At 40.5% G+C, this 13,294-nt stretch overlaps 1 protein-coding gene across 10 annotated transcripts in view; it reads left to right on the plus strand.

Moving 5' to 3' along the window:
- ANKRD28 (ankyrin repeat domain 28) overlaps positions 1-6,355 on the plus strand; it is a 149,671-nt gene extending 143,316 nt beyond the window's left edge. For 9 of the 10 annotated variants that reach the window (XM_019725988.3, XM_074312813.2, XM_019725990.3 and 6 more), the window contains one exon: positions 3,083-6,355. In XM_019725988.3, the coding sequence (XP_019581547.1) occupies positions 3,083-3,369 (287 nt within the window). In that variant the 3' untranslated portion in view covers positions 3,370-6,355. The remainder of the gene's footprint in view (positions 1-3,082) is intronic. The other variant, XR_012489658.2, reaches the window with a different exon arrangement.
- Positions 6,356-13,294: the final 6,939 nt, after the last annotated feature.

Below are 13,294 nucleotides of genomic sequence, written 5' to 3' on the forward strand. Positions count from 1 at the left end.
AGTTCTAAAGATGCAACGTAGAATAAGACGCTCTACTTCCTTGAATGGAGATGAGAATAAACAGGCTGTTACAATGCACTTGAAGTAGTTCATTTGGAGTAAACCTAGAATATTATGAGAGCATATGAAAGAGTGTTCCTACCCTTTTTTTTGTAGGATCAGGGAAGGTATCCCAAGAAAGTGACTTAGCCAAAATCCAAAGGACAAATAAGTGGGGAGAGAACAGTCATCCTTAGAGAGTGTTAGCGTCCTTAGAGATATAACACAAGGCAGAGTAAATACTGAGTTATGCCGCTCTCTTCAGTCAAATGGCAAAAGGTCTGTGCTTTAGGAAACTAGCAGTCTGAGGGGAGCAAGATTAGAATGGGAAAACAAGTTAACAGTTACAAGTGAGAGAAGACGGTAGCCATAATTAAGGTAGAGGCATTGATGAAAAGAGGGAGATGTGTCTAGAGGTCTTACGGTGGGACTCACTGGGACTTGGTGAGGGAAGAAGTTGCACATCCCCTGGCTTGCAGTGCTGTGTGGATGCAAGTGCCGTTGTTTAGCAGGATTATATTAGGTTAAAGAAAGTCAAAGATGGGAATGTAGGAGGAAGAGCTGGGTTCATTTAGGGGTCTGAAAAAAGTTCAGTGGAAGCTCCAAATGGGTAATTGGATATATGGGTAATTGGATATATGGATCTAGAGCCCAAAAGCATAAGCTAGGTAGGACACAGAGATTTGGGAATCGTTAGGATATGTAGTCATTAAATCCACAGAAGTGGTGAATATCGCCCACTAAGATAAGTTCAGACTTACCCAGCCTTAAAAGAGACTTTTACTATCAGTAAATTACTTTTCTGGAAATAGAGCAACTATATAGCTTAAGACGAGTAGCCCAAAGTGCTAACCTATGTAGAATATTTGACCACATTCTGAGGCTCTGAATCAATAGCTGGTATACAAGCCTTTGTTGATCATGTTCAAGAATTTATATACTTTTTCCTTATAAAGAAATAGAAGGAATAATATAACTGATAATAATGAAGGTCACCTGCAACCTGGATATCTTCTAACACATTTTGCAATTTGAAATAGTAATCATGACCCAAAGTTGACAAGTCATAAATTCCGATCTCATTTTACAACTATTCTAAACTTTAATGATAGTTATAAATTGCTCATATAACAGTGATTGGCAATTAATTAGGCTCTAGAGTCTAAACAGAGATAAAACAGAGGGCCCACTACATCCTGTGCTTAATTCACTCTAAGAATGAGGGTAAGTGATATTTCCATGGATTTTTCTGGAGGAAGCAAAATATATTATCCTTGCATGGGACGGATTAGATGCCTTTCCTCAAGGAGTTTACTTCTCTTACATCTTTAGCTGACTACACCAACCCCATGCAGAGGAGAGAAGCCTGTTTTTAGTCATATTTCTACTCGAAAGTACTCCTTAGATACTCTTCTTTCCCCCCACCCCCATCCAAGGCATGGTGGCCTGTCTAATGGGTTGCTCTGCCAACCAGCAGGAGCAGCACGACAGGCACCTTCAGACCTTCCGAAGAGCCCTTTAAAGATGTGTGGGCACTGCAGCTCTTTCTTACTCACTTTGAGCACGTAGACCTTAATATATGCACACCCTTCAGCCACTCCTGCTCAGGCTGCAGGGGCCTCTCTGGCCTTTGAAAAAGGGAAATTTATGAAGGGAAAGGAAATCTTTTTTTTTTTTTTTTTAACTCAAGGCTAATGTAGCATGAAGAAAATACATAGGAGAACTGGAAACATCCAAATGCCTAATAGTTAGAATGAATATCTAAACCGTGGTACAATAACACATGGAATATATAACAATGAAAATACATTGACTACAGCTATATCATGGACAAATGTCAGATATAATGTTAAACAAAAGAAGCCAGATATAAAATAATGCATACTCTATGATTCCATTTATGTTAGGTTTGAAAAGATCAAAACTAAACAATGCTGTTTATGAATACAAGTAAAAAGGAAAGCACAGTAATGATTACCATGAGTCAGGCTAGTGGTTTCCTTTGTGGGAGAGAAAAGGGGCAGTGATTGGGCCAGGTCGGGCTTCTGGTGTGCGGGTAATGTTTTCTTTCTTGGTCTGAATGCTGGCTAGAGGAATGTTTGTTTTGTGGTAAATCATTCAGCTATTTAAAAAACAAATGTGACTTTTAAAAATAAATACTTGTATGTATGTAAAGGCTAAAACGTGAGTAAATATAGGGTAGGGAAAACCGTGTTGACATGTGCGAGAACAAATGAAGCTGTAGGCTCCAACTTACGACAGCAGCGGCTGTATTTCTGAGTGGGATGATCTAAACTTGGCATCACACAGTGTGCACTCACCATCTTCTCTCCTGCCCCATCCTCAACACTGGGTCTTGTACCAAACAAGGTACCAGATGTTTCCTTCTCAGTTTGTTGTATTGATAACAGTATGGTGCCTTCAATCTAACGTCAGCCATCTTCTGCTGAAGAAACGAACCGTTACAAAGGAAACAGTTGTTTTGACATAGGAATTTTAAAAGTTCACCTGTTTATTTTACTGTTTCATCAGTGGACTGTGACCCTAAAGAAAAGTTAAACGACAGCAAAGTGTCATTCCTTCAACATGTCTCTTTTGAGCACCTGCTCAGTGCCTCATTCGTGAATCTGTACTAGTTTAGATTTCTCAGCATATAAATGCTTACTTACATAACTTAAAATTAACAGTGTGATTTCTTCCACCATTCCGAAGGAAGATTATCAAACTGTTTTTGTTTTTTTTTTCCCTTATTCTCCTATGAATTCAGATGGGTATAGATAAGTTGTAAGATCTTGGGGAAATCATCCATCTCTATCCCTCAGTTTCCTCTTCTATAATGTAGTCTGTGAGGTTTCCTCCCACCTAAGATTTCTATGACTTTCCTCTTTTTCTACTTACTGGAAATTTTGAATCATTCTAATTAAACCAATTTATCATAAGCCAATTAAGTACATCTAAAGTTGTAGGCCTTTAGGCTTATTTCCTTATATTAGTGAAATGATTCTCAGGATGTTTAATTTTTTAATTTTATCTTTAATTCTAGGCTATACCCCAGCTTTGGCCTGTGCTCCCAATAAGGACGTAGCTGATTGCCTAGCTCTCATTTTGGCCACCATGATGCCTGTTTCATCGAGTAGCCCTTTATCATCCCTGACATTCAATGCCATTAATCGTTACACCAACACCTCAAAAACAGTCAGCTTTGAAGCCTTGCCCATCATGAGGAATGAACCTAGCTCCTACTGCAGTTTCAACAACATTGGCGGGGAACAGGAGTATTTATACACCGACGTGGATGAGCTCAATGACTCCGATTCTGAGACCTACTAAGAGGCTGAGCCAGACAGAGGTCTGAGGAGAGAGTTCTAACACTAATGCTCCAAACTGTGCCTTTTCAGGAAAAAGGCACTTTCTTATTCTCATACAAATTCAACCTAAGAGGAAAGATCGCAGAGTGAGTGAATATAAGAAATGTGATGACATTAGGAAGAAGAATTTTAAAGGCAAGTTTTGCAAAAGGAACTTCTAGAATCTTGAAATAGACTTGACCAGAGGAAAACTCTTTGATGTCAGATTGCTTTGTGGAATTGTTTAATTTGGTTTCGCAGTGCCAGGAATAATTCGGGACACTGCACCCTAATCTGCTTACACAAGCAACACTTTGTAAAAGAAGAGATAAGGACACTAGATTTAAATGTTATCAATAAAACTGCAACTAAATTTAAGGGCAATAAAAGTTTGGTACAGTAGGCATTATGTGCACAGCAAATTGCCAAAGGACCAAATAACTTAAAGGTTTTTTTAATAGAATGCCATTTTGTGGAAACTGGAATAGGTGAAATGAGACATTATCTAAACCAAACTTCAATATTTCTGAAAATGAAGCTGAGATTTGGTTTAAAATGTTGATTTTTTTTTTTAAGAAAACATCTGAAAGCCTTCAAATACTGTATTAAACCATGAGAGAAAGCAGATGTATTTTTACATTTTTTTCTTTTACATAAAAATTTTAAAATTCCAAGTTTTATAATAATAGAATTGAAAGCCAGCTGACTGGGTGCAGTCAGGGTGAAAATACTTGTGATGTAGACACGAGATAGATTGGGGTCAGGCTGTTGTTGCCCAGTTTTGAATGGTTTAGGTTTTAAATTGAACTATTTTTCTTTTTGAAAATGTAAAGAATTTCCTAGAAGAAGAAAATTTCAGAAAATCAAAAAGTAGATTATTTTCACCCTATTGCAGCTAAGTGGTTCTGGGGAAACTTTCAGCCTCACTACTTTGGATGGTATACCTTCGTCATTTATGTTACTTTTGTGCCTCCACATGGATTGGGTTATTTTTGTTGTCATTGTTCAGTGAAGACTCAAATTCCTTGTTATTGATAAATTAACATCATCCGGTCTCTTGGAAGGCGTTTGCATACTGGGCAAGATTTATAATACTAAAACCTTTAGGTCCTATTCAGATTTAAAGTAGCATGTTTATAACATGCTATTTCTGGGGGAAAGAAGCAATTGCCTGCCAAAATGGAAGACTGCCTTTCAAATAACTGAGAGAGAGGGAGAGAGAGAAAAGGCTGCCGATTAGGCTTTTAAATAACAATTTACATAGTTCTGCTTTTACTGTAACTGTCATTTTCCTAGTGAGAATGATTTCACATATGTAGGGGGTCTTACAGGTCTAGGTATAAAGTTCCATAAATTTTCACAAAATGATACCCAATTTCATTTTATCCTTTTTGTATTGTAAAACTGGAAACTTTATGACATTGTAAATTATCAGCTGGTTTTTCTGAATATAAAGTGTGAAAACACAGAACAGTATTTTGATCTATTTGATAATTTTGTGGGGTTTTTGAAGAATTAATGAGCATGTACATAGAAATAGTGACTGCTTGAATACTGTATTTACTTGCATTCTTTCAGTACATCAAGATTCCTGTATATTTTAGAGTATAATAAAACACAGATGTGAGTTGTATTTAATGAATAATGTATTTGTATCTGTGCATATTACCTAAAAATCTATAAAGTTTCTAGGGCATTGACTACTAGATTTTAAGCATTTTTTCTAAAATATTTACAGAAATTATAAATGTAATCCTCCATCTGTTCTTTATAATATAAAGAAGTCATAATGGACCCTTCCTAATTATTAGTGGTAGGAAGGTGAATATGCATTTTAAAGACAGCGGACTACATTTTCTATTGTACCTTTTGAAAAAAAGAAAAACTTGAGGATTCTAAAAGTATACATATGTGTGCTTTCTCTTTCCTTTTAGGAATTCTCTTCTGAATTCCCTGAGGGAATTTTCTAGAATCTCAGAATTGAAAGAGACCTGAGGTTCATCCAGTCTAACCTCTTAACAAATGCAGGAGTCCCTTCTACAAGGGTGATCTTTCCACCTTGAACACTTCCAGTGACTCTACCTCACCAAGCAGTCCATTCAGTTGTTGAGCAGCTCTAACTGTTAGAAAGGTCTTCCTTAGATGGAATTGAAGCCTCCCTCCCGCTAACTTCTGCCCTTGGGCCCGGGTCTGTCCTCCGAGAGAACACTGAGAATGTTGAAAGGATGAATCTCGTGCCCTCTGCTGTGTCTTCCCTTTTACAGGCTGTTGACTCATCTGCGCTGATTTCCAGAAGGACTCATTAGATACACTGTTAGATTTACCACATTTAATGAAATCCAAGGTGTAGCTATAAAGTAACAAGCTGTTTTTAAGTTATCCGCACACATATCAAAGCTTAGATCTTGCATCACTTTCTATAAATGATGCTGTTATTGAAAATATTTGTGGGGTGGCTCTTTGGATTGCTTGCCCACTAGGAAAACGGTTTCATTGCTTTGTGATTGCATTTTGTGATCGTGTCTCCCCCAGCTTGATCAGCCACTTCCTTTGGTCTGCTGGGGAAACCCAGAGTACTGTCCCGAGTGGTATTTGAACAGCACTAGTATTGTGGAGTATGTCCACAGACTTCATGAAAGAACACAGCGCCACAGTCAGTTCCCTTATAGTTACACCTTGTATGTCACACGCATTCAGGCCCTGCTCTGTGGTGGGAACAGAAAAGCCTGTTTGTTTTTTAACTTCTGCATGAAAGATGACATCTGAAATATCTGATGTGTATTTTAATAATACCAGCTTCTGCTCTAGAACTACTTCGGGGGAAATGGTGGTAATAGCAAATGACAAGACACTCAACTCAAACAGTGCCATTTAGTTCAGGCGATCTCTTAAGTGTAGCTGTCAATTTGGGGTTTAATTTGGCTTATATTGGACCTTTTAAATGAAATAAAGTTTTGTAATGCAATAAATCAAGTATCTTTCTTTTTTACATGCAAACTTCTTTTACCGTTTACTATCTAATTAGTGTTCTGTTACAACTAGTTTCTACCTTTCTTTAAAAACTTGACTTTTCAATAAAGCTGTTTTAGGATTTAGATGAACCTATCTAAATGGGCTTTTCATATATATTCATTCAACACATTTTTTGCTTGCTTGCCATATGTTATGGGTGGGAATGGGCTGAAAGTGAGCCTAGAAATTGTGGTCTTGGTCTTCTAGAAGCTTATAATTTCATCATGGAAAGGCATGTACCTAAAAGTAGGAAGCATAAAGGTGTAATTGAAGTAGAGGTGAACTGCTAAGGAAGTTCAGAGAACAACCAGATCCCTCTGGGAAGGAAGATCAGAACAGGCTTCATGAAAGACATGGCATTTAGACTGGACATCAAGGAACAAATAACGATTTGAGCAGGTGGAGAGGGACAAATGATATCCTAGGTGAAAAGAACAAAATCGGTTCTTGAAATAGTTGGTGGAGTGCGGTGGATGAAATAGATATCAGCACTTAGCATACCTGAGCATAAAAAGGTCATGAAAACCTACAAACGAGCTAACTATGCACAGAGATGAGGTAACAAAAGTGAGAACAAGTGGATATAAATAGGTGATAGGAGGAGCAGGCCAAGAGGACTTCAGTAATAACCTTGCTTAAAATCGGCTTACGCTGCTAACAACTAAATGCCTGTACAGTGTTTATCATGTACCAGGTAAGGTTGTAAATACTTTAAAAACATCTCTTAATCCACACAACTGCCCTGTGAGGTAGGTACTATTAATAGCTCTATTGAATAGATGCGGAATGGGATGGAGGTGAAGCAACTTTTACCCAAGGTCACTTGTCCAGTATTTCGTGAAGCCTCCATTCAAATCCCGGCCGTTCTTTCAGTCAGTGCTTTACCTAATGACCTTCAACATGATTTCTGATCCTTATCGAAGTTGATGATTTAGCACTTGGACCATCTGCTTGGCTACTAAATTATGTAAGTTCCTTTCAGTTTTATTCTTCTAGGTTACTAATTTTAGAAGAAACATAAATGTGACTACAACAGACGTTTATTGAACACCTGCTGTGTAACAAACTGCGAGGCTCTGAGCACATAGCAATAAAGGAAGAGATAACAAAATTTGCCCTTGTGGTGAAGCCTAAGAGAGTGATGTCAACTTAATCATTGTCACTCATGCTTTTGCAGGTTTGCTAACGAGTGGCTGGGTGATTCTGCTTCAAGCTGGAGCTCTGGCTGGCTTTGACTCCTTGCCATGAGTCTGCTCCATTTGTGTTCCTCTTCAAAATTAGGCAAGAATACTAAAGTTGTCCAAAAGACCTTCCAGAGACGCCCTTACAGACACACCCAGAAATAATGTTTTACCAGTTAAGCTGCCTCATAAAATTAACCCTCTCAGATAGATAGGCTATTAATGACTTATGTGAATTCACATTGTGGAAAAGCGGTGGGAGCAGTGTTCAGAAGGAGCAAGAATACAACCCTATCTGGCCTGGGAATCCGACAAGGGAAAGGTTGGCTTTCCCAAATGGGCATTCCCTTTATGGGAATATGGATGGAAGCAGAACACAGGAACAGCAGAGCTGCTATGCAGCTCCTTCCTAATGGCTGGGACACTGTTGCATGAGTGGGAGGCGAGAGAGGGGCAAGAGTGTGGGTTCTGCAGCCAGACTGCCCTGGAAGCAAGTCTGGCTCTGCCACCTAGCCGGTTGACCCGCGGCAAACCACTTAATTTCCCTGCCTCAGTTTTCTCATCTGTAAAATGGGAATAAACATATCTCGGTTATTGGAAAGATTAAATGAGTCACTATGCCTAGCAATAGGAAGCACTCAATAAATAAAAATTGGTATCAGTACAGCAGCCTACTTTGAGGTAAAATTAAAATTAGCCACAGATTCTTTTACACTCCTCCCACCGATGGGTGGGGTCTATATTTCCTCCCATTGAATGTAGGTGGGCTCTGTAGCAACCTTACCAACAGGACATGACAGAAGTGCTGCTATGCCCATTTCTGGCCCCAGCTTCCCATCAGAAACTGGCAGCTTCCCCTTCCTGTCTCATCACATTCTCTCTGGAAACCCCGAGATGTCCTGTTAGAAGTCTGACTATCCCGACACAATCATGCTGGAGGAGCACATGGAGAGGCCTAGCGGAGTCTGCCAGCTGCCCCTGTCAGTGTGCCAGGCACGGGAGTTCAGAAACCATCTCGGAAGTGGGTTCTCCAGCTGGAAAGAGACAAGCTGCACAACTGCTCCCTTCCCCAGTTCCTGACCCACAAACTCATGAGGACATTAAAATGGCTATTTCAAGACATTGAGTTTCAGAGTAGTTCTGTTACTTAGCAATAGATAATCACAACACTGATTATGAAAATCTAAACATACTAAACAAATGAGTTGGGAAGGGGTAGCCTCTAGCCTGGGAGAAGAGCTGATTCATATTACAAATTAAGTCTGTTTTGCAAAACAAAAGCGCTAGAATAAGAGCTTCCCTGTCTGTGTGGATGCTGTTTACTTCCTTATTTACTATTAGAAAACATGGAGGGAAAGGAGTAAGCCTCTCCAAGGGTGTTTGAGCTGAAATCATCTAGCTTTGCCCTCCCCGCCAACCCTTACAGAGATGGGACCTCAGGGCTACAGAAGTAAGTACGGGGCCCAAGATCTCTCAGCAAGTTCGGAGGGAGCTTAGCAAGCCAGCGCTTTAAAAATACTATTTAATTTCTTGTTTTATTTATTTGTTGCACTGCCTTGCAGGAGCACATCTGTTATGTGACATAAGTCCATTTTACATATTCAACATGTTGCCCATTTGAAACAGAATTTTACAGGGTCCCGTAGAGTACAGGCGCCAAATTGTGGTGTATTAGTTGCAGAACAGTGAAATTCTTCAGCCTTGTCAGATTCATTTATAAGACGAAAATAATGGCTCTTATTATAGCTTTGTCACTATGTTCCATCAACCCCATAATTACCCTCATACGTCACACCCCATGTGAGTCACCCCCCCAACACTGAACAATTTAAATGAAATGCGCATTACAATTCAGAAGACACATCCCTCTTTGTTTATTTATTCACTTGTTTTTTGATGCTTGCTGAAGAACATGGACTACAACTATTCTTTGAAGATTTGTATTTTTACTGAAAACAAATGCCTTTCTGTTATCCACTAATGTAGGGTTGTTTTTCTCTCTCCTTTTGACATGTCTAATTTAAAAAACTGACGCAGGACTATATTAGAAAATGTTAAGCTTAAAATGGGTAATCCCAAAGAATAACTGTCTTTTTTCCCCCCTTAAAGTGCTATTTACTTATTTCCTTATAAATTTTAATATTTTTTTCTTTAAATTGTTTATCACAGTCCTTTGGTGAGTCTTCATGACTGGTCATGAGGTGTGCCTGATTTAGGCGAGGGCGGGGCTTCTGGGAGCCGTCCATCAGCAGCCAGAGGAATCATTTTAATCGACCATGTCATTCCCCTGCTCAGTAGTCTTCAACCGCTTCCTACTGGTGTATAAACTCAAATTCCTGCCACGGCCTGTGAGGCCTGCACATTCAGGCCTCCCTTTCTGAATTCATGGCTCCTTCCCTCCTCACCAAGTATGGCCTTTTCTAGTTTTTAATTTTTAGTTCAAATATGACAAGTATCTATGGTAGATACAAATCCATTCTGGCTATCATTTGCTGCATAACAAACTACCTCAAAACTCAATGGCTTAAAACAATAATCACTTATTTTGCTCACGAATCTGCAATTTGGGCCATGCAAGGTGGGGGAGGCTTGTCTCTGCTCAGCAGGCCTGAGCTGGGGCAGTTCACCTGAGGGCTGTGGGACCTGCTTCCAAGAGGAGTCTCTCAGAGGGCCAAGAAGTAGGCGCTGCTGTCCGCTGGGAGCTCCACTGGGCTGAGTCGGGAGCCTTGACTTCTCTCCACATGAGTCTCCCCACATGTGGCCTGTGTTTCCTCAGTGTGTGGTGTTTGGGTTCCACGGGCGAAAGCCTGGAGAGAGCTGACAGGAGCAGTATCATCAGCCATGACCTAGCTTTGGGAGCCACACAGTGTCATGTCTGCCACGTTTTGGTCATCCAGACAGTCACAGAGTCTTGCCCAGCATCAGAGGAAGAAGCATAGACGCCCCACCTCTTGATGGGGACTGGCAAAGTTCTGGAAGAGTAAGTGGGACCACAAATATTGTTACAGCCATTTTTGGAAAACACAACATCCTTCACACTGTGTGTGTGTGTGTGTGTGTGTGTGTGTGTGTGTGTTTAAACCCTGTGTGTATATGAGCACTAGATAAGTTCTCCCTAAAGGTAACAGTCTTTTTTTATGTGACTTTGCACACTCCATGGCTGGTACCACAGTATTTCACTCAGAGCTAATGCTTAATTTTCACCTGTTTTTATATGAGTTGTCAAATATCCATCGTTGGATTTTTAAAGAGTTAGAACCCCCAGATAGATATATCTTTCTCTTAAAATCACACTCTCCGTAATTTTATCTTTCTTTGATTACTCAGGGATCACTTTAGAGCCCTACAGTTCTTCCCAATCAGTTGTATGAATTTCAACCAAGTTCTAGGACTCAGAGCAAATGTAAAATGCTGACCATTTACACTTCCTGTAGGTATATTTAGAATGTGGAAATGAGAAAGGTGTAGCATAGTGGTATCTTTAGTTAACACACCAAGACCCTATGGCAATAGACTCAGGATTCAGAAGACAAACTACAAACCAAATCTTGAAGTTCAAGGGCACACACACAGCATCTAAGGTTTCATTCTGCCCAAATCAGATAATATTTCAGAAATTGTAGACACTTAAAAGTATTGATAAAAATGAATCATCAGACTTGCATGGACATTTCAATACAGTGGAAGATTTGATACAGACGGCAATAAGCATAAAAACAAGCAATCATTCTGCATATTTGATTCAAAACGTTGAAGCACCAGATTAAAAGATTTCAAGAGCATTCCACTGCCAGTTTTCTCATATTGGGACTGAATAAAGAGGTTATTCTCAAAATAATTGCAAATAAATTAATTGGCTCAACAGCATTCTGCATTCCCGTGAAGCCTCCCATGAACTTTCAAAATTACACAGAATGTGATGAAAGGCAATTATTTAACTATAAATTATATTTTCCTACTAATTTGTCTTTGGCTAAACAAAACAATAGTAGAGTAGTATGTTGGAAGGACAGAAAGTCACCCAGAAAGGGTAATAATGGGTTGCAAACGTAGGAGGAGAGGAGATGAGAGTTCCGGGTTGGTAATTTAGAAACTCTGTGCATTGGTCCTGGTGTGGGATTTCCACGTTTGTGCTCTGTTACTAGGGTGCTGTTTAGCTTCGAGCAAGGCACTTCCCTTCCAAGCCTCAGTTTCCTCTTCCGTAAAATGGGCACACTTGTCTGTTTCGGAAAACCGGTGTGAGGAGCTGATGACTAAGGCCTACACTCTTGCTTTGGGAAATGCACAGCACTAGAGCAGTGGTCTCACATTTGACCAAGATCAGGATCACCTGGAAGGCTTGTTAAAACACAGATCACAGGGCCCTGCCCCCGGAGCCTCTGATTCAGAAAGTCTGGGTTAGAGCCAAAGAGTTTGTATTTCTAACAAGTTCCCGGGTGCTGCTGGTTTGGGACCAGACTGAAAACCACTGATGGTTATCACACCAGGCTGGTGGATGTCTTTCTGCCTGAGGTGTGACTGTGTCTTCTCTTCTAAAGACACCTAAAATGTTGGATTAAGGGGCCACCCTACTCTAGTCTGACCTCATCTTCACTTACATCTAATCACATCCAGAAAGATCCCTATTTCTAAATAAGGTCACATGCTGAGGTCCTGGGGGTTAAGACTTCAACATACGTTTTGGGGGGACACAGTTACCAATAACATCCTTCAACTCCAGGGAAGCCTTCAGCCGACTACAGCCCCGGCTGACAACTTGACTGCAGCTTCATGAGAGGCCTGGAGCCAGAACCGCCCAGCTAATCCACTCCCGGATTCCTGACCAACAGACATTGTGTGACTTAATCATGTTCATGATTGTTTTAAGCCACTATGTTTTGGGGTAATTGTTATGTGGGAACAGGCGATTAACACAAGGGAGGAGACTTGGCAATGAACGACTGAGGGCCTCCCCAGCTGTCCTGCTCACAGATCTTCATGTCACATCAGCATTTGTCTTCAATCTGGGCCTTTTTGCACCATATTTCATACTATTAAAACTCTTTCAAATTTTTGCAATATATAAATCCACTTTGTTGAGAAAGCCTTTGTTCATTTAGTGGGTGTTTGAGCAGCTCTGAATTTCCATTGCAAATCCAAGCGGCTGACTCATCACTGTCCCTCTCTGAGCAGGGCTCCTGTGCCAGGCCACCTCATAGGCCCGCAGCCAGCACTCCGACTGGCTGCTCTTGGGTCAGGTACCTACTCCTGGTCCAATGTGATGGTCACAAGGTACTGAGCAGGGCCACCTGTGGGGAAGGGGTGGCCCAGGTGGGTTTCCCTCATCAGGGGCTGCGGGCAGGCTCTCCCCTGGGCAGGGGGGGAGGTGGGCACTAAGGACTGGACAATCTGCAAGCAGGGCATCGTTTGCCTTCTCTAGGAACAGGCCTTTGTAAGTTCTGTATGAACACAGCTCATTTGTCTCTCACTTCTTCTGTGAGGAAAACCACAGACAGGCACAGCTGCACCTACATGAGAAACACATGGACCAGGCCACTTCCGCTATGTCTGACTCAACCAAAAATACATTTGATTTCCTGCCTCTATGTTATAGTCAAGATTGCCACTTGCTTCCTGAATTTCAGGATCACAGTTGACAAAAAGCATATCACAACCATTAGTCATGGGTGTATTTTTTTTCCCCCTGAAAATTATTTATTTTACTCATTTTCCCGT

Source organism: Rhinolophus sinicus, chromosome 5 (genome assembly GCF_057876585.1).
Source record: "Rhinolophus sinicus isolate RSI-liver-muscle chromosome 5, RSI-T2T, whole genome shotgun sequence".
Classification (NCBI taxonomy): domain Eukaryota; kingdom Metazoa; phylum Chordata; class Mammalia; order Chiroptera; family Rhinolophidae; genus Rhinolophus; species Rhinolophus sinicus.